This window comes from Lagopus muta, chromosome 8 (genome assembly GCF_023343835.1).
Source record: "Lagopus muta isolate bLagMut1 chromosome 8, bLagMut1 primary, whole genome shotgun sequence".
Lineage (NCBI taxonomy): Eukaryota > Metazoa > Chordata > Aves > Galliformes > Phasianidae > Lagopus > Lagopus muta.
Genome location: NC_064440.1, coordinates 18885355 through 18909027, shown reverse-complemented (window position 1 = coordinate 18909027; position 23673 = coordinate 18885355). Strand labels below are relative to the sequence as shown.

The following is a 23673-nucleotide window of genomic DNA, read 5'->3' as shown; positions in this document are numbered from 1 at the left end:
AAAGCTTTGGTAGGCAACTTGTAAATCCATCTCTGCTTCAGCTGCCTACAGCCATCTGATGAGGCACATAATAGCCAAGAGATCTCTAGGATAGATTACCTATATGAGAGGTGGGAAGAATGACAGAATCTTAGATTGTTACCTGCATATGCTTCCTCGCTGAGTTGGAATGGGATCAGGCGGCTTGTTCATAATTCCTTCTTTAAGACATTAGTGGAGGTTCACTCAGGAGCATGTTTCTCCACAATTCACTTTTCCTTTCCAAGTTGTTGGCCAGGTAATTGAAATCTAAAAATTGACAGTCTATAGATGGAGCCTGAGGATCATTAGATTTCTTTTCTAGCATTAAAAAATTGACTTCTGTTATTTTTCTGTAGAATAATTTGCAGAAAATAACTTATCAATCCACCAGGCGGCTCTTCTCTGTTTTGGATCATATTTCTGGACTGTTGAGCTGTTGAAAAAAGTGAAATGAATAATCTTTAGACAGCATTAAAAAAAAAATAATAATAATGATCTACAGTCATTTGAAAAAAAGACTGCGAGGGACTCCCGAAAATAAATGGACTGCATCTTATGGGGAGAGGGAGAAAGACACAGAAGATTTTCCCATTGTTTCAGCATGAGGAGAATTAGCATTGAATTTTAGAATGCAGGTAACCCAACAGCCTGACCTCTTCAGGTCCTTATTTCATGGGAAATCAGTCAGAAGTTTTGGCACATTTTTTTTTCTCCCCATCAGAAAAGCATTGTTTTCTTTACATTGTATTTTAATAAGGATGCATCAGCAATCACACAGCTGTAATCTTTTGTAAAAGTTCTCTGGAAATGAATTTTACAAATCACATTTGCTACGTTCTTTTAAGCCAAAATTTGCCCATTGTATTTTTTTTCCTACCTACATGTTTTACATAGACAGAGGTCTGATCTGTCTGCCTTCTAATTCTGCAGCATTTACCAAAGCAAAATATTCTCCCTCTCTTTAGCACCCCCTCTCCAGTAGCAGCAGTAGTTGTCTTTCACTTGCATTGCGTTCTGATGTCCATTCTTTTGGACATTATCTAAGTTGTAAAATACCTGGGTAGTTCAAAAACCTTATGGCTAGGTGAAGGGCTAGGGTGTAAATAGAGGTCTGAAATTTGTTTTGAGTTTACTGTAAATACATAAAGGAATAAGAGGGGGGAAGAAATAACAACAAATGCGTCAGTTTGAATTCTAGTCGCATTTCCAAGCAGTGCCTCTAAGAATACTATTAAAAAATACAAAAATAATTCATAAGCAACGTTGTGGCCTTATCTTTTTGGATCAAAACACAGAATTCAGCAATATCTTCCAGTTGTTATTCTTTGTGGTTAGGTGTGTTTGTGGGAAACAGAACTGCCTAAATTTAGGAGCTAACTTGAGTAAAAAAAATACAGTTTTCCCTGCATTCCCTGTTGTGTCCTTTGATGCTACCAGCTCGGGGACTGAGAAATGCTGTGTTTTCACTATTCATTTAACATCACTCTTGATTAATGAAATGGAATCTGTTTTTTTTCCTGACCTTGGGCTTAAGATATGTCTCTCATTAGGAATTTCCTATCATTTGCAGTCTTTTCAAACAGCTAGTTTCACTTGAGCATTAGGATTTTCTAGTATTTTTTCCCTTTCCTACTTCATGTACTGCTACCATTTGACTTCACCTATGATAAAGGTTTTAAAGTCAAATGTAGTACTCCAGTTTTTCATGTCACCTGTGTGGAGGTTGTAGTAGGAGCTACCATAAAAGAAGCTAGTCCTCTTTATTGGAATTTCCAGGTTGTATATGTGGTCATGAGTAATCTGTAGCTGTTCTTAAGTGTTTTGAAAGAGCTGCAAGCTTGGAGTCTTGGTAACTGTGGCTGTAGATTTTTGGATATATAGCTATATATATGTAATATATACGCATATTGTTTGGGTATATGTAGTTTGGTATATATAGTTTGGGATTGTTTTGTTTCAAATGTCAGCTTATTTTTTGCTGTTTGTCCTGTTAACTGCTGGTTTAGCTTGGAAGGGAGCACTTCGACTCCTGCAGCCCCAGTACTGTGTCCTTGGTGGTGATGCACTTCAGAGCTCATCAAAGGGGTGGGCTGTGCTTTTGCTGGTATCTTGGAATTGAATTCTTCCGTCCCAGATTACTGCTGGTTGGCTTAATGCCATCATGCTAGCACTGCAACTTGTTTTCCAAGCATGTTAGAAGCTTTCAAGGCTGTTTCTGGTACTGTTTTCTGCGTTTCCCTCAAAAAATGCTGCCAAAGAAAGGTTTAGCAATACAGGTCAGCTTTGTGGTTTTTTGGATTTGTTTCTCAATTACACAACCCAAATGTTATCTTTTAACCAGTACAGGTATTTTTCTAATATTAAAATGAAGAAATTTGCATTAATTCCATATGATTTAATTCTTTTACTGTATTATGATTTGTCTTTTTCACATGCTTAGACTTGTATTTTAAAGCCATGTTCCTTCACTGACTGTTGTGAGTAGCTTTGTTCCGCATTGGTTTAATAAGGTACTGAGACATAACGCATAAGCTGTAATAAATAGGAAGTGTTATTATTAAGAAGAAGAGAATTTGATCGATGTGACTATTAGCTTGCCTCTGTACCACATACTTTGTTATGTTGGAGACAGGAGCAGTAGCTTGCTTACCTTATTTACCTGCAGAATGAAAAAGTCTTCCTGAATGGTTCTGAGGTAAGGAAGGCTTTCAGGAGAGAGAAGAAAGAAGCTGAGTTCATAATTTTATGTTTTTTATTTCCCAAATGATATGCAAGGGAAATACATGCAGATGCACACAGAAAGAGGATGTATCTTCTTGTTGGTGGATTTGCAAGAGAATTAGGCATATGACAATTTTTGCAGGACTGCTTAAGGATTTTAAAATCTGTAGTATGTTTTGCATCTGATACATTGAAGTTTTAATTGTCTGCCAGTACACATGTGCAATGAGTTCTCACGCTTGATTGTTAAGAAGTTGAACTATCATAGCATCATCACAGTAGGTTAAATACATTTTTGGGATGCTCCGAACTAAAATAGTTAACTTAAAGCCTTTCAGAATTGCAAGGCAGTTCTGTTAACTGATGCCTTCTATACAGGAAGCTTGCTGTTCATAGCTTTAAGAGATTGTTTGATACATCTATAGGAATTTTTTTTTTTTTTTTTAAATCAAAAGTCTGCTTCCCAGACTATTATTCTCACCATTTGAAATTGAACCTTTCTTGTTTTCCACTCCCTTTTAAATTGATATTATATAGATTTACTGATCAAAAGCATGCTTCTGTCAGTGAAGAGAATATGTGCTGGTAATATAATCAATATTAATGTGACATGTTTAAAAAAACAAGTGTAGTTCTCACACTACATGTATTCCTGTAACACTTCAGTGTCTACTTGGAGCATATTAGGATATTCTGTTTACATTTCGGTTAATTGTTGAGCTCTGGTCTTCAATAGAATCATAGAATCACAAGGTTGGAAACGACCTACATGATCATCTAGTCCAACTGTCTCCTCATCACCATTGCCACCACTAGCATTAAGTAGATAAAGCTTTGTGTTGAAGTATTTTGTTGTGCAGTTAAACTATAAAGCTATATGTGTAGAGGTCTGCTGAAGGAACCCAACCAAACCACTGTACCTTTCACCTAAGCGAAAGGCGGTCAGTGCTGTCTCTGAATTCGGGGGAAGCAGACCTCAGCGTGATCGTGAGGGTTGCTCTCAGAAGAATCTGGCTTCTGCATAGTGAACTTTATCTTCATCATTGAAAACTGACAATGTGTGAAGCTGTTGATCTTTCTTCATCTGGAAACTGTAATTGACTGCCAGCTAACAAAACTCCACTCAGGGTAACAAGAGAGTTGAAAATAAAGATTGAAGCTTGGGGCTCGATTCCATACTTAGTAAAAAACATGTCTGATCTGTCAAGACCTTTGAGTGTGCAGCTCTGTAATCTAGCACTGTTCAAGGTGGAGATCACAGCATGCATGTGTCCCAAAAGGCTCTGTTTACAGGAGGCTAAGACAGCAGCCAGCGCTCTGCTACACGAGAGCTGGCTTACAAGTGTTGTTGCACTTCATTGTTTTCTGCTCACCAAACAATTCAAATGACTATGGAGAATTCTCTGATTCCTTACACACCTGTTTTGATAAGGTAGAAATACAGTATGACTGAGGATACTGAATGCCCTGAGAAAAACCTTGTAAGTTATTTCTCTGAATTTAGAACTTTTTATATAACCCCTTGTAAAACAAATTCTCAGAAGTTTCACTCCTGCATCCTTTGCAGGATAACGTGCTGGGACTTCTGTGTTAGAGACTGTGTGCAGTTCTGAAAGATAAACTCAGAAGGTTCTGCCACCCCCCCCCCACCCCCCCCCCCAGAATAAAAGAAAATACAGCAGCTACGTAGTGTTTGTTATTTTAATTTTTAAAAATGAAAAAAAGAGGCTTTGTAGAGTGGTTACAAGAAAAGTAAGTTTTTAGAGCTCATAGTGAGGATCGGGTAATCTCAGAGACATTTTCTGTGAAAGGTAGTGGATGCCTAAATGGCAACGTTTATAGCAGTGCCATTTCTTCATTTAGCATCATAAATGTGCCTCAGTGAAGCACTTCTATGATGTGAATGCATGTCCTTTGAATTGGTGAATTGAATTTCTGTAATAGGAATGAAACTAGCTCAGCTAGTTGGAGTGTATTTTTAAAACTGTAAATTTAGTTTATCTTGTGAACAGCAGTTGAATTTATAAAATCTGATGTTTATTTAAAAAAAAAAAAAAACCAAAAAAAAAAGTAGTCTTTGTCCTGCACCATTAGCACTCTGAAGTTGCCTTTAAAAGCAGGAACCTTGGTGTAGCAATTGGACAGATCAGTATGATGGAAAAAGGTGTTTCACCAGAGGTGTAACGACAGAAGGAGCAGCATGATAGCAAGGTGCTAAAAGGGAAGGGGAAAAGATTGCTTACCTGTATCAGAAGATTCTAGGTTTGTAGGGGAAAGCTCTAACAAGGAGGGACTTCCAGAAAGAAATCCTTTCCTAGTGGCAGTCAGCCCTTAAATGAGGTCTAAGAGAAGTGCAGCCAGGCTCCACCCCTTCTGGTCACACAGCTGAATTGCCTTCACTTGTGCTCCCTGGCCTGACCAGGTCCTTTCCCCAGGTGCTCAATCAGTGCTTCAGGGGGTGACTCAATGGTTCCCATACACTAGGGCTGTGAGCTGAAGAAATATAAAGAACATTATTTTCTTGAAAAAACAGCTGCATGTGGAAGTCTGTCTTAACTGAAGGAGGCAGTTTGGTAGACGTCTAGGATTTGCTTTGTGTTGAGAGAAAGCTTGACTTTAGCTTTCCTGACTTGTCCTTCTTATCACATGGATGATGGAGTGTACGTGTTCATTGTGTGGTGTTCTGTGGTTCTGGACATTAAAATGCAAAAGAAAAGCAAAACTGCAGCAGTAATAATGAATATAGTGCATTCATTAGCATGTGTGGACTTCAAAAATGGAACAGAAAAAAAGAAAAGTCGTACTTCATCTGTGTGGTGAAATACCCACCTGCCCGCTCAATTACTCTCCTAACGGGTAGAGTGGCCCAGGAATGTTGATCTCTTCATTGCAGTAGTATTTAGGCACATAATAAATAAACCGATACCAAAACCTGTGTACCAGTTGTACCCTGTACCATTTCCAGTGACCCTTAACTATCCATAGGGATTCTTGCTTCCCCATGTTTCCTGAAATAAGCAATACTGGGTATTGTAGTATCTGTTTCTGCAGTATGCGTGTGGTATGCTCGACTTACATTGGTAAATTTAGGTAAGCTCTGAACTGTTATGGGCAGTGGTTAGCAAGTAGGAATATTGAGTATTGCTAGTCCTGCTTCAGTAAGTGGGTTGCTTCATGCTAAAATTGATTGTTTCAGAATGGCCAACACTTGAACACTTCTACTGTTACGAAGTGAGACAATGGCCACTTGAACTTGTTCAGTTTCTTACGCTCTTACTAAAGAGTACTTCCCCATTGAGGTATATATTATGTACGTGGTAGCAAGGATATGGTGTACAGATCTGCTTTAAGAAAGGCCTAATTGCCCAGTGTGTAAATTTGAGGAGTATTTTTGTGTAAATGAGGAAGTGTGCACTTTGTTTCTGAAAACATTGGAAGCAGTGCACAAGAAGATTATGGAAAACAAGAATTTTAAAGAGTATTCCTGAATGTTTGGCACCGTGTGTGCACATAGTAAGGCAATCGTTTCCCCTGAGAGTTTAGTCTAAAACACATGGAAATTAGAGGAACTTCTGCTGGCCCATTTCAGGAGCAGTGTTATGACTACAGATGATAAGCCAACTGCAATTTGAAACCAGTCCTGCATTCTTGCAGTGTTGGAAAAGGCCTCCAGCTCCCTATGGGGCTCCCCACTTCACGAACCAGAACCTGGCATGCTGTGCCAGCCACTTGTGCCTTGGTTGTCAAAGGAAGATTCTACCAGCATGTTTTCCACGTGTCTCCTTTTTGACTGTTCTTTGCCTGGTGTGAAGGAGTGCTGGTACTCTCATTCCTGCCACTGGCTTTCCCACTAGAGCAAGGCATACACTGCTGCTAAGACTCAAGCAGCCTGAATTAACAGAGTGACTGAGGCAGGACTTTCCATGCCAGAAGTCTGAGCTGCATGGCTTGCGGTAGCCAGCGTGTAGAGGGTGGTAGGTCTATCTGGTTTTTGAATGCCAAAGGTTGCTGAGATAGCCAGGAGTCGTAATAATCTGCCTCTTGTGTTCTGTTAACAGTGAGTAGAGCTCTGCTGATGCCTTGCTTGTCAGGATACTTGGCGAAAGATACTTGGTTAAAGTCCATACGGACACTCAAATGTTGCAAACTAGTTTTCATGAAAAGAAAATTCAAACCTGTTTTTTTTAATAGTATCACTGGAATATACATCAATATTACTTCCTGTCCTTACAGAACTACTTTTCTGACAATGTATGTTGTCCTGTGTGACTGAAAAGTACAAGCTTGATAAGCTGTATCTTAGTTGAAAAAATGAGGCTGTATCATTTTGCATGGTGCTTGAGGGATATGTCTTTTAAATAGTGCATAAGGACTTTGGTATTAAATAACTTATTTAAGATAAAGCAACTGAACTGTTTCCAATTTGGAGATAAATTGAATGTTTGAGTAGCTGAAGAGATAAAAACAAAGAACACAGTTTGTTTAAATACAGAAGGGTGTTTGTCTAGATGATCTTTGAGACTGATTAAAGAGTTGTAAGTGATTTAAATACAAATAAGAAGGCTACACATCAGACTGCAGTCTACTATTGTAGCTGAACTGCTGAGCTCATCTGGGTGCATCAGAAACTCCTTTTGTTCATCCATTCCCCTCCACCTTCTTTCTTCTGCTGATGCCAGGGGCGTTGCTTTACCCCCTGTCTGTAGGAGGCACCACCTGTGCGAAGGACTCTGCTACTCCTGGCTCCTTTCATATAGCTGATCCTGTTTCTTGATTCCTTGCCCTTCCAGTAATACTGTATTCCCTTTTACATGATGGTTACTATAGCCCATGACCTCATTTTCATTTTTCCTATGATTTTTACTTGTCTAGCATATCAATATGTTGATATCTTAAATAATTGAAATAATACTGAGAACAAGAGCCTTGCTGAATTGAAGGTTTTATGCTGAAGAGTGTTTTGCTCCCATTGCTTGTTTTTTTATCTATTAATAATCAACTGGTTCGTGTATCATATGCTGTAGGCTCCATGACTCTTACGTGCCTCTAATAGATTTTAGTTTTCTCTAGAACTGACAGGGGTATTCTGATACAGGGAAGTTTCCTCAAAATGTCTAGAATTAGTGTTAATTTGTTATTAAATAACAGATGGTGAAATGTTGACAGTTTGAGAGTACAGATTTTTCTTTTTTTGTGTGTGTTTGTAGATCAGTGGCATATTTGGTTTACTTGTAAAATATTCTACTGTAATTTAGAGAATATAATGAATTTATTTATTTGTTTGTTTAGGAGCAATGGATGAGCTTCATAGCCTGGACCCAAGAAGACAAGAATTGTTAGAGGCAAGATTTACAGGAGTAGTAAGTGGCAGCACTGGGAGTACTGGAAGTTGCAGTGTTGGAGCTAAAGTAAGTACTAAGAACAGTTATCCAGATCTTCCATTTTTGAAACAGTATTTTGTATTGTCTATTTTACATTGCCTGTGCTATTTACTGGTAAAGGACTGGAATGGAAGAGAGTCTCAAGAAAATTATTATTAGTCACTTATTTTGATTTGAGATAGACTTCTTTATCCTGAACCATTCACATGTTTAATTGTTCTTAAAAACCCTGAAGTATAGTATTATACAGGCTCTTCTGTGGTTTTGTTCTCGTGTTCATGTGATCAGCACTGAAAGTTATTCCCAGTATTTAAAAGGAGCTATTCCTTCTGTAGATAGCCAACTACTTAACTAATGCTTGAGATAGACACATGGACCTCTGTTTTCAAAATTAATTGTTTTCTTGTTTGAACATTTTTTATCTGTATTAGCAAAACCCAATTATTTCATCTTTTTGAGACACCTACATCAATTTTATGTATTTTGATTGTAGAATTTGTGCAGTCTGTCCTCTAGTATCAAAACCAAGATGCAGCAGTTCAGGGAAGACCTTATGAACATCAACTACTATGGCTTAATTACCTTCTATATATTGTATATTAACCTTTAGTTAATATATTTACCAAATAAGTTTGCTTTTATTACAAATCCCATTCAAGTTTATGTCAGTTTCCAGGACTAATTTCTGCAGTACTGTTGCCTAGATGATACTCCATTTTGGTTTTGAGTATTTGGAAGTACTTCACCAAATAAATTTAGTTATTTTTTAACATCTTTACTAATTCTTAATCTAATTTCACTCATTGCTAAAATATTTGGGAATTCGGTTTCCAAGCTCTGTGTAATGCTCTTTTATTTTAAAATTTCTGTGCAAGCTTTATTAGCACTTTCCCTTTAATGTTTGATGTTTTTATTACCACTCTGTATTACACAGTAGAATACTACCTGATAGCAGAGGTTGATGAAAGAAATCAGATTGAATTGGTACAATGTAACTGATGCACTGCTGTCTTCTCTTCTTATTTAGTTGTCTTTGAAGTGTGCCTACAAAAGATGTATGCTTTACTCTTGTAATTAAAAGAAGATTGAGGGAAAAGTCAGTAATTCTGGTTCATTTTTGTTACTTTCCTGTAACAACTTACTTCCTAATTTATTAACTCATTATAATTGCTCAAGTAATTACTTAAAATTCAGATGACTTTTTGTCCTTTTTAATGACTAGCTCTCCCTTCTTTTGAGTTCATGTAATTTTTCTTCTATTATTTTTTATACAGCTTTTTTGGTTCGTTGTAGTATTGTCAGTCTTTCTTCCTCAGAATCTGTCTACTACTGTGTTTAACGCATTTTATTTGAAATCAATTATCAAGTTTCTTGGGGTTCTCTTTCTTTAAACTTAACTCCCTGTGAGTTGCTTCTCATCAATCCAATAAATCTCTCCAAGACTTTTTTTAGTTGCTTGTTGTTCAACTGATTTCATTTTTACCTAAATTACATTCCACTTTCTGAGGTCGTTAGCTAGGGAAAAGCAACAACAGCAAAAAAAAGCCAAAACCAACAAGAACAAAAAAAAGCCAGCTAATTTCCTTTTTCTCTCTACTATATGAAACACAAATTTCTAGTCCTTGGCACAGTCCTAGAACTATTTGAAAAGATAGATGAATCTCATCCAATTGTTTTGCAAATGGATAGCTAGATAAAGTTTTTTAATACTACTAAATGCTTTGATAGTTGCTTGTAAAAGATACCACTATCACTGTAGTTTTTAGATGGATACAAATCCTCACCTAGCAGATTTTGTTCTTCTTAACTTTGACTAGATATACTCTACAAATGATCTGCAATGCACCTTGCAATATATGTTTATTTCCCTGCTTATGGGAATATGGAGGGGAATACCAATATCAACTGCAGTTTATCCCACCATTAGTGAAGTGGCAATTCTGTCAGTTTTGTTGGTTTTTCTTTTATATCTTGAACTCATTTCTTACCACTCAGTGTATCTGGGCTGCTTGGAATTCTTTTTTTTTTTTTTTTAATTTATTTTTTTATTTAGTCTGTAGTCTTGTTGGTGGACATTATGAGAAGCTTATCTGATTTTTATTTAAAAAATGACACAAGCTTTTTGATCTGATGCCCAGAGGTAACTGGAAGAAAGAGATGTACTTGGAAGGCAAAAATGAGAACACCTCCTCTTCGCATACATACCTGATTCCACTCACTGAATTCTCATTTTCATAATCTAGCAAGACAGTGCAGAGGCTGCAGCACACAGATGCATGCAGATTATTTTTCGAAAACATGCTAGGACTTTATTCTTCTAGTAATTAAATTGAGATGGAGTCTTGTTTATTGAGATTATTATTTGGAAGGCCTATATGCTGAATTGTTCTTCAGCTGTGGAGGAGGTAAAGTCCAGCATCTTCAAGCTTTTTCAATAAGCAGTAGTGAATACATGAGTGTAGATTACTAAGATTATTGTTCTGACCCTGATGACGACCTACTGAAGAGTCACAAGGCACAACAAGGCATTTTTAAACCAGAAACTATTTTGGGGGAAAACACATGTTGAAATTTTGTGGGATTAATTGCATTTCTCTAGAAATCTTAATTCAGACGTGATCCAGTTGTTCCAGGAGATGTCACAGATCTGTATTGTAAGCTGATGCAATGCTGGAATTGAATGCTTTGAAGCAAGTATTTGCCTTAAGTTGTTGCTTTACTTCAGAGTGTTTGTTCTGCCTTTCTATTGGAGAAGAGAATAATTCAGCAGTACAACATTTTTCTTTTAATTAAACCAAAAAAACAAAAAACAAACCTCATGTTAACACTTCTTGTGTGAATGGAGCAGACTCTTTCAATAAAATGTCCTTGTTGCCACTCTCTGTTTAAAAGATCTCTGAAAAAATCAGCTGTGGAACATTTCTATAGAAATATTATAATTTGAAACTATTAGAGTTTCCTTTTTTTTTTTCTTTTTTTTTTTTTCCCTCTCCAGTAGTCTGAATTTGTTGTTCTGGGGGATGTGATTTGTTGTAAGAATATACAGTAATATTGTCAATAAGTTGTTCTTTTCTTTTGTTGAATGAATTTTAAAAACAATTGCAATAGCCTAATGTCTGACTTAAGAGAAAGAGCCTCTTTTGAAAATTGTTAAGTCTCTAACACTTTGAGCAATATAGAATGTATAAGTCCATTCTGTAGAATCACCTTATAAGGCTCTTCCTTGGATCTTTTGCTATTCGCAAATAAGATTTTGAATGTTCCAAGGCTTTACTTGTCTCAGAAGAAATTAAAATACAGAATTGATTGCACTACATCAAAACACATAACCGTCAAATTTCTTATCCCCATTGCAAATCACAGGGACTCCATAGTTCATCGGCATAACATTTGATCACTGTTAATAGTTACAACTGTGATAGTAATGCCCTACTATTTATATGTAATACTTAACAACAGTGAGGTACTTAGCAAATCTGTTCGTAATACATAACTATTGTATTTATCTTGCTAGGCCTCAACAAATAATGAAAGTTCGAACCACAGTTTTGGAAGCTTGGGATCTTTAAGTGATAAAGAATCAGAGGTAAGTATGCTAGGCAGATTCATTAATACCTCAAAGCTTTAATGCTAGCATGTCATAATTTATTTTCTACTCTGCTTTGCTTTATGTAGGAGCTTTTAAAGCAAAATACAAAAAAGCTAAATAAGAGAAAGCATACATTACTGTCCCATTCTTTGGGGTTTTTCTGGTCATGAGACTAGCTTTTATTTACTATCTTTCTTCATATTCTTCCGGACTATAGGTATTACCTATATAGTCATGCCATGAGGAAAAACAGTTGAAAATGTTTAAATAATTTCCTAACTTTTTTCTAATAAACAGTAAGGCTTTCATCAACACAAATGTTGATTAATGTTTAACTGTTTCTTTGAAAATATGCCTGTAATATTTGGTGTAGAAGAATGTCATGTTACACTTAGACACATGAGATGCAGAAGCATCTTAGAAGATTTCTAAGGCATGTAAATCTGATAGTTCGCTCCACTTCTTCAGTCTCTGCACATGTTTTAACCTCAAGCCATGTTTCTGGATGGGGATAATATATATATTCTACTACTTGGATTCTAAAATAGAAATGCTTCCATTTTTTAACTGGTCCCTACACAGAGCAATTCAGTGTTCCAGGTTTCTTCTGTTTTCTGAAAGTTCAATCTTAATGACATTGAATAACGAAATATGGTTGCTTGACCCATTTTCAGAAGTTGGCAGTTGTATTCGCTGAAATTAAATTATAATTGTAATGCCAAGTATGTTAATAAGTTTTCAGAGTTTAGTTCTTAAAATATTATCTGGTTTCTTATATGCTGTAATCTTACAGGAAGTACACTTTAAATCATAGTACTAGAAACAAGATCTTTCTCTCTTTCTCTCTCTCTCTCTTTTTTTTTTTTAATAGTTTGACATTTAAATTTTCATAATAGAGAATTTCTGTAGTAGAATGTAGAATAGAAGTGCAAAGACTTATTCATAAGGAAAGCAGCAGCATATTTTGATGTTGTGAGAAAAAGCTGCTGTATGGTAAGCAGGTATCCAAAGAAAAAAAAAAGTAGGAATGCAATTCTCAAAATCATTGAAATGGATTTGTAGCAACAATCTCAGTTTCTTAGCACATTGTAGTGGTGCGTTAATCATACTGGGTTTTTCATTGCTAAATTAGGAAGAAAAAAATGTCATTCTCACTTAGTTTTCAAAACAGGGCAAGCTTCCCCCAAAACCATTTTTGTTTTTTTATTTTATATTTCGTTTTTGCTTTCACAGTGCATCTCAGCAAATACAACTATAAGAATTGTAGTCTTTTTTTTTCTCTGCCAGATGCACCAAGAAAAGGGCAGCATAATTGAATAATAGTTTGAAGAGATACTTTACAAATTAAACTTGGATCTGCAGAATAACTTGAAACAAGCATTGCAAGCAATAAATGTTAACTGGCAATTTGAACTTAATATCTAGACCTGCATTTCAGCTTCTTTTTAAGCTTATATGTTGTTACTATTTTATGAAATGTTTTATTGCTGTGGAGCATAATTTAAGTACATATTAGCTGCTTGTAGTTAAGCTAAATTGGCTACCTCAGTCTGTGAATAGGTGCTTCTGATAGGTTTTCAGTATTTTGGCCTTCTTCCACCATCCCTTGTTCAAGTGGATTACTCCTCCTTGTTTTGGTTACAAATATATTCTTTTAATTACAACTAGTATTTTCTATTCTCTGTGGATAATGAATTATTTAAAGGAGAAAAGCTTTGTCTGTGGCTTGATTTGTCCAGTTTGATTAGCTACTTAAATGTTTTGCTCTGCTTGCTTGTAGCTGTTGAGTTGCTTCAGTTCCCATTAATACAAAACCCTCATTATAAATGTAATTTCAGAAGTAACTGAAGGTTTGATCTAATTGGAATTTATAATGCGCTGCTGAGGAAAACAGCGTCGCTGTATTTGTTTGCTGTAGCTGTAAAGCTTTGGAAGGGATAGGATTTAGAGAAAAGCACTTATGCAAAACTATCAACTCATTCATTGTGCAAATGAAAAACATTAACAGCCAAGAAAGCATACTGGAGGTTTAAGTGTTGAGACAAAACAAAATTCATTTTATTACTTTTTTTTTTTTTCCCTACAAAAATTACTTCCTGAGTTCTATTGTTAACAGTACTGCAATAATGGTAGAAAATGTTTAGCTGCACATAAAGTATATAGAAATATTTATCTGAGTATCGTTAAAAGGAGATTAATTAGTTGAGAGTTGGTACTTACAAATGTTTATTTCATTAAAGAGTATGTTAAAATCCAGGAATTAAAACTATGAGTATGAGGAGAAGGCTCAGAGGAACCTCATTAAAATTAAAAAGTAAACTAGGATCAAGGTTGTGATGTGCAGAGTTCTGCTGATATGCCAAGCTCTAGGTGACTTTAACATAGTTTTAAAAGTTAACTTCGGATAACTTCAGAACTGTTTCATGTTGCTTATGAAATAACGGAATTTTAATCTAAATCTTGGCTGTAGGTACATCCTTCTGAAGTGTCTCAGAGCAGCTTCAGTCTTTACTAGGAGGCTACTCCTCAGCCCCATTAGTCTTCAGCTTCTTTTAATTCCTGTGGTTTCATTCATTAGAAAGGATTTTGGAGAACATTTGCTAGTGTCTGAATATTGTACACTGCCATGTGAATATTGTTCTTAGAAAAGGTGAGTGTGACCTTGCTGGGTAACATCATTAGTGTTTTCGGCTCAGAAAGTTAAATCAGATACTAGAAGAAATCAGAAAAACTTGATGAAATAGATGTTTACTTTTGGATTATTTTAGTTTTAGTTTTAAATCTATAAACCTCTTTAAATGTCTTCGAGTGGAATGCATGAGTCACTGCAGTTGGAAACTAAGTTTCTTGGGTGAGAATTTTAAACGGTTAAGCATGAATTACCTTGCAGACAAGGTTTGGGGAGTTTTTGGCTTGATAAGGTAGGTAAAACTACATTAGAAGGATATTTGCAAAATTAAAAGTAGGTAAGTAAGGAATAGGATGAAAGTGATTGGCTAAATAGATTCAGTTCAGTTATGTGGAGAGATAGCTTAATGTTAACAATTTATGTGATTTATATTTATATAATTTATACAATAACAATTTATATTGCAAATGATAAAAATAGTGTATCTAAGCCACATGTTCTGCCTTGAGAATCATGTAGTTTTTAGCTAACCTTGTTTTCAGGAGTCTACGCTGTACAGTCAGCTAGTGTACAGGAGGATTGTAAAGCATACGCATTGTAGTTGGGAGAATTAATTTTAAATAATATTTAATAAATATATGTAAATTTAACTACATTTGTAGCCTGTTAGTAAAACAGTTACAGTTGTAACAGTCTGTTGTATAAATATTTGTAATATAAATAAGTAGTATAAATTAAGGAAGTTTGAGCTTTGTTGTCCTGGCTTTCCCCTTCTGGGCTGATGATTTTCTGTAGATCACAAGTAGCCTCTTTGCCAAAATAAATATTCTCAGGTTTTTGTAAAAAATTTATGTTTGAAGGTATCCATGTGAAGTTTTTGGAACTAAGATGTATTTAAAGTTCTTTCAATGATCAGTTGAAATTTGAATTATCATTACATTTACTGTATTGAAAAAAAGAATCCTTTGAAGACAAACTGACAAACTTGGTCAAATGATTAAGGCATTGGTATCATAAAAGAATGAAGCATCTTCTTACCTATGTCATATTTAGTCCAAGATATTAGGGACCACTCATTATTTGACTGTAAAATAGAGTTCATGTAATTGCTTCTGTGATTTCTCTTGTAACTGGCATGAGGTCCCTTGCAGAATAAGTGCACAGAAGCAGCATGTTTGCCTTGAACCAAGGTAGCTTGTAGAATGTAACTTACATTAAGGGGACTATCTGTTTCGAATGCTCAGTTCAGAGGAGAACAAATAAAACTTAAAGGAGCTTCTGATCAAAACTCTTTCTTGTTATCAATGTTGCCCAGAAATGACAATCAGAGAGTGCAGTGATTTATAATATTCCTGAAAAAAATTTGATTAAGTCCATACTTTTTCACCTATGATTAATGTTTATATTTAACTTCATTTGAGATACGGAGAAACTGAGGGTGGAATGGGTAGATGTTCACAGTTTTAGCTTTTAAAAAACTTTCTAAATCTAGAAATCTATAAATTACATTACCTTAGAGATGACTTCTATACTTAGATATTAGGAACATTATTGTCATCATACTGAAGCACTAAAATTCTGTATTTATTCTGGGGCAGTGTGTAGTAAGCTCAATCAAAAGTCAGATTATTTCGTTAATGATAAAAGAGGTTGTGAAATACCAGATCTATAACCTGAAGATTTCTTGAGTGAAATGCAGCCTGGGCCAAATAAATTTGAATGTTCATAAACCCCAAAGCAGATGAAAAGGTATAATGGCTTTACAATTAATATACATAATTGCCTTTTGGACAGATATTTAAGAATTATTTCTTACTTCCTTCAGTATCTATTCTAGTTCATATTTGTTTGATTGACCAAGAGTCGTTATCTACTTCAACTAAGATCTGAAATAACAGCATTCCTGTTGATTTGTGAAGTCATAGTTTATGAATGAAAATTCCACCTTATTTCGCAGTACTGTAGCTGTGATAGAAGTGAAATAGAGCTGTTGCTGGATCACATTCTTTCTGTTCTTCATAGACTCCAGAGAAGAAACAGTCAGAACCTTCCAGAGGAAGAAAAAGAAAGGCAGATACTCAGAGTGAAAGCAGCCAAGGTAAACTGTAAATGAATTATATGGTTATTATATACGTTTGATTAAATGATAATGCACAAATTTTTGACGTTTGCCAGGCTTAAAAATTCTGTAGTATTGCTTGTAAGACAGGTCTTGGGTTTGGGATGACAAACATAAATCTTTTCACCCTACCTCAAATTCATCCATCAGTCAAAGGGATGGGCAATTAAACCTGGGCTATGTTGGTACTCGGCCATAAGAGTTGTGCATTGCTCTCCGCATAACTTCCAGCAGCGTTGGCATTCTGTATGCTGTTTAAAAACTAGCAGTACTTTTGTGTTTTGTATTTCTTTTCAGTAGGTAAGGGGAAAAGTGGATTACTGGTTATGATATCTGAGTGCTTGTTTTTTACATGTATATTTAAAAACAATTGAATTTCATACTTTCTTACTGTGGATACAGCGTAGTGCTCTAGAGCTGTGGGAGGCTCGGGGTGAGACAGACTTTCAATTGAATGTTTACAAAGCTTGTTTTTTTTTTGTTTCTCTCTTTAATGTGACTTTTTGAGGGAGGAAATAGAAATTTCAAGGCAAAAATTCATCAAAAGAGAAGAGAAACTAGTTTTATTGACATCTCCTTTAGATTCTTTTTGTTTCTAAGCTAAGAAATGCCACTTCAGATGCTGTCAGTAGGCTCCATATCCAGAGGTCTTTGTGATACAACATACTACTACTTGAAGTTTTATATGGTTTCACTAGAATGGCTTTCTTTGTCTTACTCAAGAGACCTGGTTTGTTCAGAGAGCTTCAGTGAAGTTTCCTATTTTCGTTGGTCTGGTAGCTTGTCCTTCCTACTACAAGACAGAGTTGCAGTTAGAGAAAATAAAGATTAGTTAAGATAAAGATTAGTTAAGATAAAGATAGTTAAGAACTTTTTGGCATACACAACATGATTATAATGTCTAATAATTAATGTTTTACTGTCAGTAGCAGTAAACTGAATAGTCTGCGCTGCAATATTCTGTAGGAACAAGTGTAGAAAACAGGAGTGTAGTGGAGTTGTATAGTTGAAGCACATCAAATAGTGCTATTGGAAAATGAGCAGCAAGGGATCCAGCTGTTGTATACAACATACCTAGGATTTTGTCTACCATAGCAAAATCATCCAGAAAGGTTGGACTGAAATATTTTTGCTGGGGGTGGCCAGCAGGGACAGGGAGGTGATTGTCCCTCTCTACTCGGCTCTTGTGAGGCCCCATCTGGAGTACTGTGTCCAGGTGTGGAGCCCTCAGTACAAGAAAGACATAGAGATTTTGGAAAGGGTCCAGAGGAGGGCAACTAAGATGATCAGGGGGCTGGAGCACCTCCCCTATGAGGACAGGCTGAGGGAGTTGGGCTTGTTCAGCCTGGAGAAGAGAAGGCTGCGGGGTGACCTCATTGCAGCCTATCAATACCTGAAGGGAACCTACACCCAGGAGGGGAGTAAACTCTTCAAAAGGGCTGACAACAGCAGGACTAGGGGAAATGGTTTTAAGTTGAAGGAGGGAAGATTTAGGTTAGATGTTAGGGGGAAGTTCTTTACTAGGAGAGTGGTTAGGCCCTGGAACGGGCTGCCCAGGGAGGTTGTGGATGCCCCGTCCTTGGACGTGTTTAAGGCCAGGTTGGACGGGGTCCTGGGCAACCTGATCTGAATGTGTATGTTTGGTGGCCCTGCTAGGCAGGGGGGTTGGAACTACATGATCCTTGGGGTCCCTTCCAACCCGGGTGATTCTGTGTGATTCTGTGTGTGTGTGTGTGATTTTTAGGACATGGAGCTAATTAATTAGAGAGTGGGATCAAAAGAATGTGAATCTACTTCTAATTGACTGCCAAAATAAGTTGATGTTGTCATTCCATCTGTGCAGAGTACATAACATGACGTGGAATAGAATTTCTATTTAAAAGAAAAGCCTTTCTAATTTACCTGGATGAAAACTGATTTAATTTGATAAAGTGAGATGTGGGAATCAAGCACAAAAAAGACAAATCTAACAGAATAACATGGTATGTAAAGACCTGGCTAGAGGGCAGTAGTAGTGATGTACAAATGGGGTAAGTACTGGAGGAATTATCTGTGTGCTATTCTAGGTCTTTCAGTTATCTGAATATTTCTTTTAAAAGTCTTTGACACACAGAGGACTGCCATATGTCTCTTTTTCTTCATGAGAGTGTTGGTGACAGAATACTATGCAGCAATCCCAGTATAGAGACATGCTTGACTACAAAGAGTTCTTGAGAGTTGAAGCAATAGGAAAGCTTGAAAGGCTTTGCTGAAAATGGCAGAAAGATTAGTGGGAATAATCTCCTAACTTATTACAAAAATTTATTCCTGTGAAGAGGTTTTGAAGTTTAGAGCAGTGGTCCACGTTGTCTTAAAGCTGAATAGAATATTTATGTCATTTGATAAGGCATTGGTGAAATTTTTGGAATGCTGCATATGGATTGTCAAAGAAAGGTGAATTCAAGTTGGTGCTCTTGTCTTGTTACTGGTTAAAATAAAAGAAATTCTGTTGTCTTGTTCTGCTCTATTTATCTCTGTGGTGGAGGCTGTGACTTGAAATCTGATTATTACGCTGGGAGGAATGGAAGTACTCATCATCTTCCACACCCACAGTGTTAACTGGCATTTAGAGAAGTCCTTGGGCTGAACATCTGGGCAGAATTACTCACTTGGAGCATACAATATTAATGGGTTAATTTGGTATTTCAGATGTGGGTGAATTTGGAGATAATGCTTGTAAAAGGGAGATGCTGCTAAAGGTTTCATCTACAGAATGAAGGATGTGCTTCCTGTTATCTAGAAGAGGTCTTTCTTACTGATAAGCATGAACTAAATCTGATTTAGAAGTATGGGTTGATTTCTGATTTCTGAATGGAAGGAACATGCAGATTTTGTTGTTGTAAACAATCCCTTAATTATCTAACGGTGGGAGGTCACGTATTATCACATCAAAGAAAACCAACTAACAAGTGTTAAGATTTTGCAATAATTATTGTACAGGTAAAAATGTAACACATCTATAAGTAATCTATTTAATCTATTATAATGTATTTATTTCAGGAAAGAGTATCGGGGGACGTGGCCACAAGATTAGTGACTATTTTGAGGTAAGGGTTTTGTCTTTAAATTTACTTTTTTTTTTTTTTTTTTTTTTTAACAAACAATTCTAGGTGTACTTGTGAACTCCTTAATTGTCAAATTCTGCAGTGACAACATAGCCTTGCTTTGTTTTTAGTAGGCTACCCTTCTTACAGTTGTGTATGAAAATACTAATTAGAATAAAGTACAGCCTTTCTTCATATGATATACTTTTTAAAAATTTTCAATGTAAGTTTAGGTGCTAAACCTTGAAGAAGAGATTCAGTTGCTTGATGCAGCCTGACCTAAAAGACAGAAAACAGTTTCTTCTGCACTTTTCTTCAGGTGACACAGGGCTTCAGTAATCCAAATAATACAATCTAGATTATGTATTCATTGTACAGGTGAGCTGTGTCATTCAGTGTTTGTATGATATATTTTAATTAAAGAGGTTGAATAATTTGAGGGTCATATCTTCTCTTCAGTACCAAGGTGGCAACGGCTCTAGTCCAGTTCGAGGTGTACCTCCTGCAATCCGATCTCCTCAGAATTCACATTCCGCCCCTTCTTCTGTAAGTTTGTGAACTTCATGACTGCTGGAGTTTCCTTCTCTAAAAGTAGCATGGCTTAAAAATATCTTTATGCAGATATTTTTCTACTTTTTCAAAGGAAGGAACGATAGGAAGGAATTCATTTTTAAACAGCATGGGGAAGAAAAAGGATCAAGTTGAATGTTTAAAACTAAAATTTTCTACAAGTAAATTCTTAACACTGTTGCGTTGGGTTTTTTTATAAAACGATTTTTGAGCACAAAGCAATGTGAAATGACCTATACATGTTAAAATGTTCTTTTGGTGTTTATTTGAAACCTTTGCACAAAATAGGTGGGTATTTTATTACTTTCAGGGAAGGTGAACCCCTTATGCAGGACTTGAAAGCTAAGCTTTTGATAAATCTTAAGTTTTTAAACAATAATTTGCCTGTTATTAAATGTTTTTCTTAGCCACAAATTCATTTTTTTCCCCTCGTGCTCATTTTTGCATTAGGTATACACATGTGATTCTTAATGGCCACACAGATTCTGCCAGTTGCAGAAATGATTTATTTTTTGTGATGGTGGACATTAATTTCATTCCGTGTACTTTCAAACATACTGCTAACTATATGGAGGGTAATAAAGATTGTGGAAGTTGGCTTGAATATACTGTCTCATAGAATTGTTAAGATTGGAAAAGACCTCTAAGTCCAACCATCCTGAAGTCCAGTCATCAACATATCACCCCCATGCCCGCTACAACATCACAATGTCCACCAAACCCATCATCCTTTGGATGAAGCCCAGTCTGGAGAAGCTTAGCCCCATTTTTTGGGACTCTTCTGTCCCAAGTTCACCCAGCTGAGCCCCCTTCATTTGCTGTTTGGGTTTTTATTAGGAGAAAATCAAGCCTTTCACAAGTCAGCACTAAAGCTAAGCGTTTTCTGGCCCTCAAATAAGGATTTGAATGAAATTTATGGACTGCAATGCCTAACACACAAATCAGTGTTTCTGGGAAGTTTCAGTAACACAATTTGTGTTCTGATCAGCACTAGCTTCCCCTTTCAAGTTATCCCATGGGAAATAAACTCTCCAAAAATAACTCGCATTATTTTTTGAGTTGCAAAATCTTAGAATCAGAAAAATAAGTCTTTATAAGACAGGCATTGCCTTGTGTCAGTCTTGTATTGTCTTAAATCTTTCCATCTGTTTCCCAGGAGTGACAGTCCTAGTTTTCTTAGAGTATATATTACATCCTTTCTAGAATACAAGTTATGTATGACAGCATAGTGATAATTCTCAATGCAGTGTACCATATAGTACCTTGTGTATTTAGGACACTGTATTTCTATGTTCTGTATCGTTATCCTGCCAAGAGTTGTAAACAAGGTTATGTTCATAATTGAATAATACAGTTACATCTAAAATTCTTTGTTTGCATGCATTCCAGGTTCGACAGAATAGTCCTTCTCCTACTTCATTAGCTTTTGGGGACCACCCTACCACGCAACCAAAGCAGTTATCTTTTAAAATTACTCAGGTAAGCGCTTTTCAGCATATAAATTCAAACTGTAGGAAAAACTGGTAGATGTATTATTTCTTGGGTTTCCAACTATTAAACTCTTAAAGGATTTCAGAAGCTTTGCTTTTTTGGTCTTCAAAAGAACTTTTGTTTTTAAGTTCAGCAGCTCATAATTGCAGTCTCTTGAATTAGTTTTGTGTTTTGCACTCTGCTTCCAATTTTGTGCTTTGTGAGCAGTTAGACAATGTGCTTGGTATGCTTCTGCAAAAGATTTTAACTGTTGTGTGAACTTAGAAGGAGAGACTTCTCTTCCAGATAATACTTGAGATGGCAGCTGCTCTTGTCATATAACTGCTTAAACAAAACAGAAAAAAAAGTGAGATGATAGTCAAAATGCAGTATAGTTCCTGTCATGGCATTAAAAGCCATTAGCACGTTTCATCATCTCTAACATTTCTAATGCAATTTGTTCTTCTTTTCATGAGTTACTTAGAACAAGATTACCTTGGCTGTTGACAGGTACACAGGATTTAAAGTAGTTGTGTATGTCACCGAGAAAGTAATGCCTCCTATTTATTTCCATGGAAATTACAACAGATACGAAGAGAAAAATAACACTCCATAGTAGAGTGAATTCTCAGCTACCAAACACTATTTGTCAACATGGTCAGCACCGTTAGCTCTGCATTTTTGTCAGCTATGAACAACAGCTTGTATGTCACGCTCATAAAAATTTGCATGATAGTCTAGAACATGGCTTGTCTTTCCCATCGCTGTCAGAACTGATGAAATGTACCAGCCACTGCTTCACTGTGCTCGCATCTACTGTTGGTCTCCATAAATGTTCCGGAAGTGTCAGTGAATGTTAACAGATGTAATTTTTTTTCTGCACGATGAAATTCAGTGATACATTTTTATTTCATACACAGTTCCATGTCTTATGCCATTTTGCCAAAGTGTCCTTCTGCTACAGTCTGTCACATGGCAACAAAATGTAAAAGACTACTGTTGAGAAGGTTCAACCTCTACTGTACCACCATGTGTCTCTGATGTCATGGACCAGTATACTAAAACAGGAGCATTACTTTTGGAGCAGCCCTCAGTGTTGCCATCTATGTTCTTGCCTTGCTTTATATTCTTACTTGTGAACTTGTCCATGAGTGATGAAGTCTTCTCATGTTGTTAGTGATTTGTTCCAGCTGTTCCTAGCTCTTCCTAATGAAGGGAAAGAGCAGTTTTGAATATGAAACTTCCGTGTCACTACCAAAATACATGGAAGTAATATGTGCTGCTGGTACAACTTGATTTCCCTTTGTAACAAACATGACAAAAATAATGCTGTAATTATTAAAGAAAAGTATTAAATACTTTAAAATGTTCTTTTCAGACTGATCTCACAATGCTGAAATTAGCTGCACTAGAAAGTAATAAAAATCAAGACTTGGAAAAGAAAGAAGGTCGTATAGATGACTTACTCAGGGTAAGTGTAAGATCTGCAGTAAAACTATTGAGAGAAAAAGGCAATGGATCCTCAGCAAATATTTTAAATGCTTGAATAATCAATGTTTTTCAATGTTACCCTGGAATTACATAAATAAAAAGTTGAAAAGTGTTCTTTTTATTTTTTCCTGAAAATCTGAGAAGCCTGTAAAATAAAAGCTTAAGGCTTTTTTCTTCTCCATATTACAACTTGTTAATAACTAAATACGTATTTCTATACTTCTTGAGTTTCCAAAATGCTGATGTTGTTTTTCAAACACTTGGTTAATTCCTTATGTTCTTAATATAATTTCACACAATGGATTTTTGTTTTGTTTTAATTGTGAATAACAGTCATCAGTGGGACAGCTGCAGTTTCAGAATGAAGGTGGTTGTAGCAAACTGTCATGGGTGATAACTACTTTTAATAAGAACCTACCCTATGCTATACTGTTGTTTTTTTTAATACTTACTTTCAGATAAAGGAGTCTTAGTGCTTATATCCCTGAGTGTAGGATTGGAAAGGTGGCATTTTGGAATGTGAAATAAACTGCATACTAAAGAAACAAAAAGCACTCCATTCACAACTCAGAGGCTGTTATATGTGTTTGTATGTGTGC

At 36.0% G+C, this 23673-nt stretch overlaps 1 protein-coding gene across 3 annotated transcripts in view; it reads left to right on the top strand.

Annotated features, from left to right (window-relative positions):
• TLK1 (tousled like kinase 1) overlaps positions 1–23673 on the top strand; it is a 65812-nt gene that overhangs the window by 17596 nt on the left and 24543 nt on the right. For all 3 annotated transcript variants that reach the window (XM_048952557.1, XM_048952558.1, XM_048952559.1), the window contains 7 exons: positions 8032–8150; positions 11638–11709; positions 16364–16439; positions 19500–19546; positions 20003–20089; positions 21503–21592; positions 22962–23054. In XM_048952557.1, the coding sequence (XP_048808514.1) occupies positions 8032–8150; positions 11638–11709; positions 16364–16439; positions 19500–19546; positions 20003–20089; positions 21503–21592; positions 22962–23054 (584 nt within the window). The remainder of the gene's footprint in view (positions 1–8031; positions 8151–11637; positions 11710–16363; positions 16440–19499; positions 19547–20002; positions 20090–21502; positions 21593–22961; positions 23055–23673) is intronic.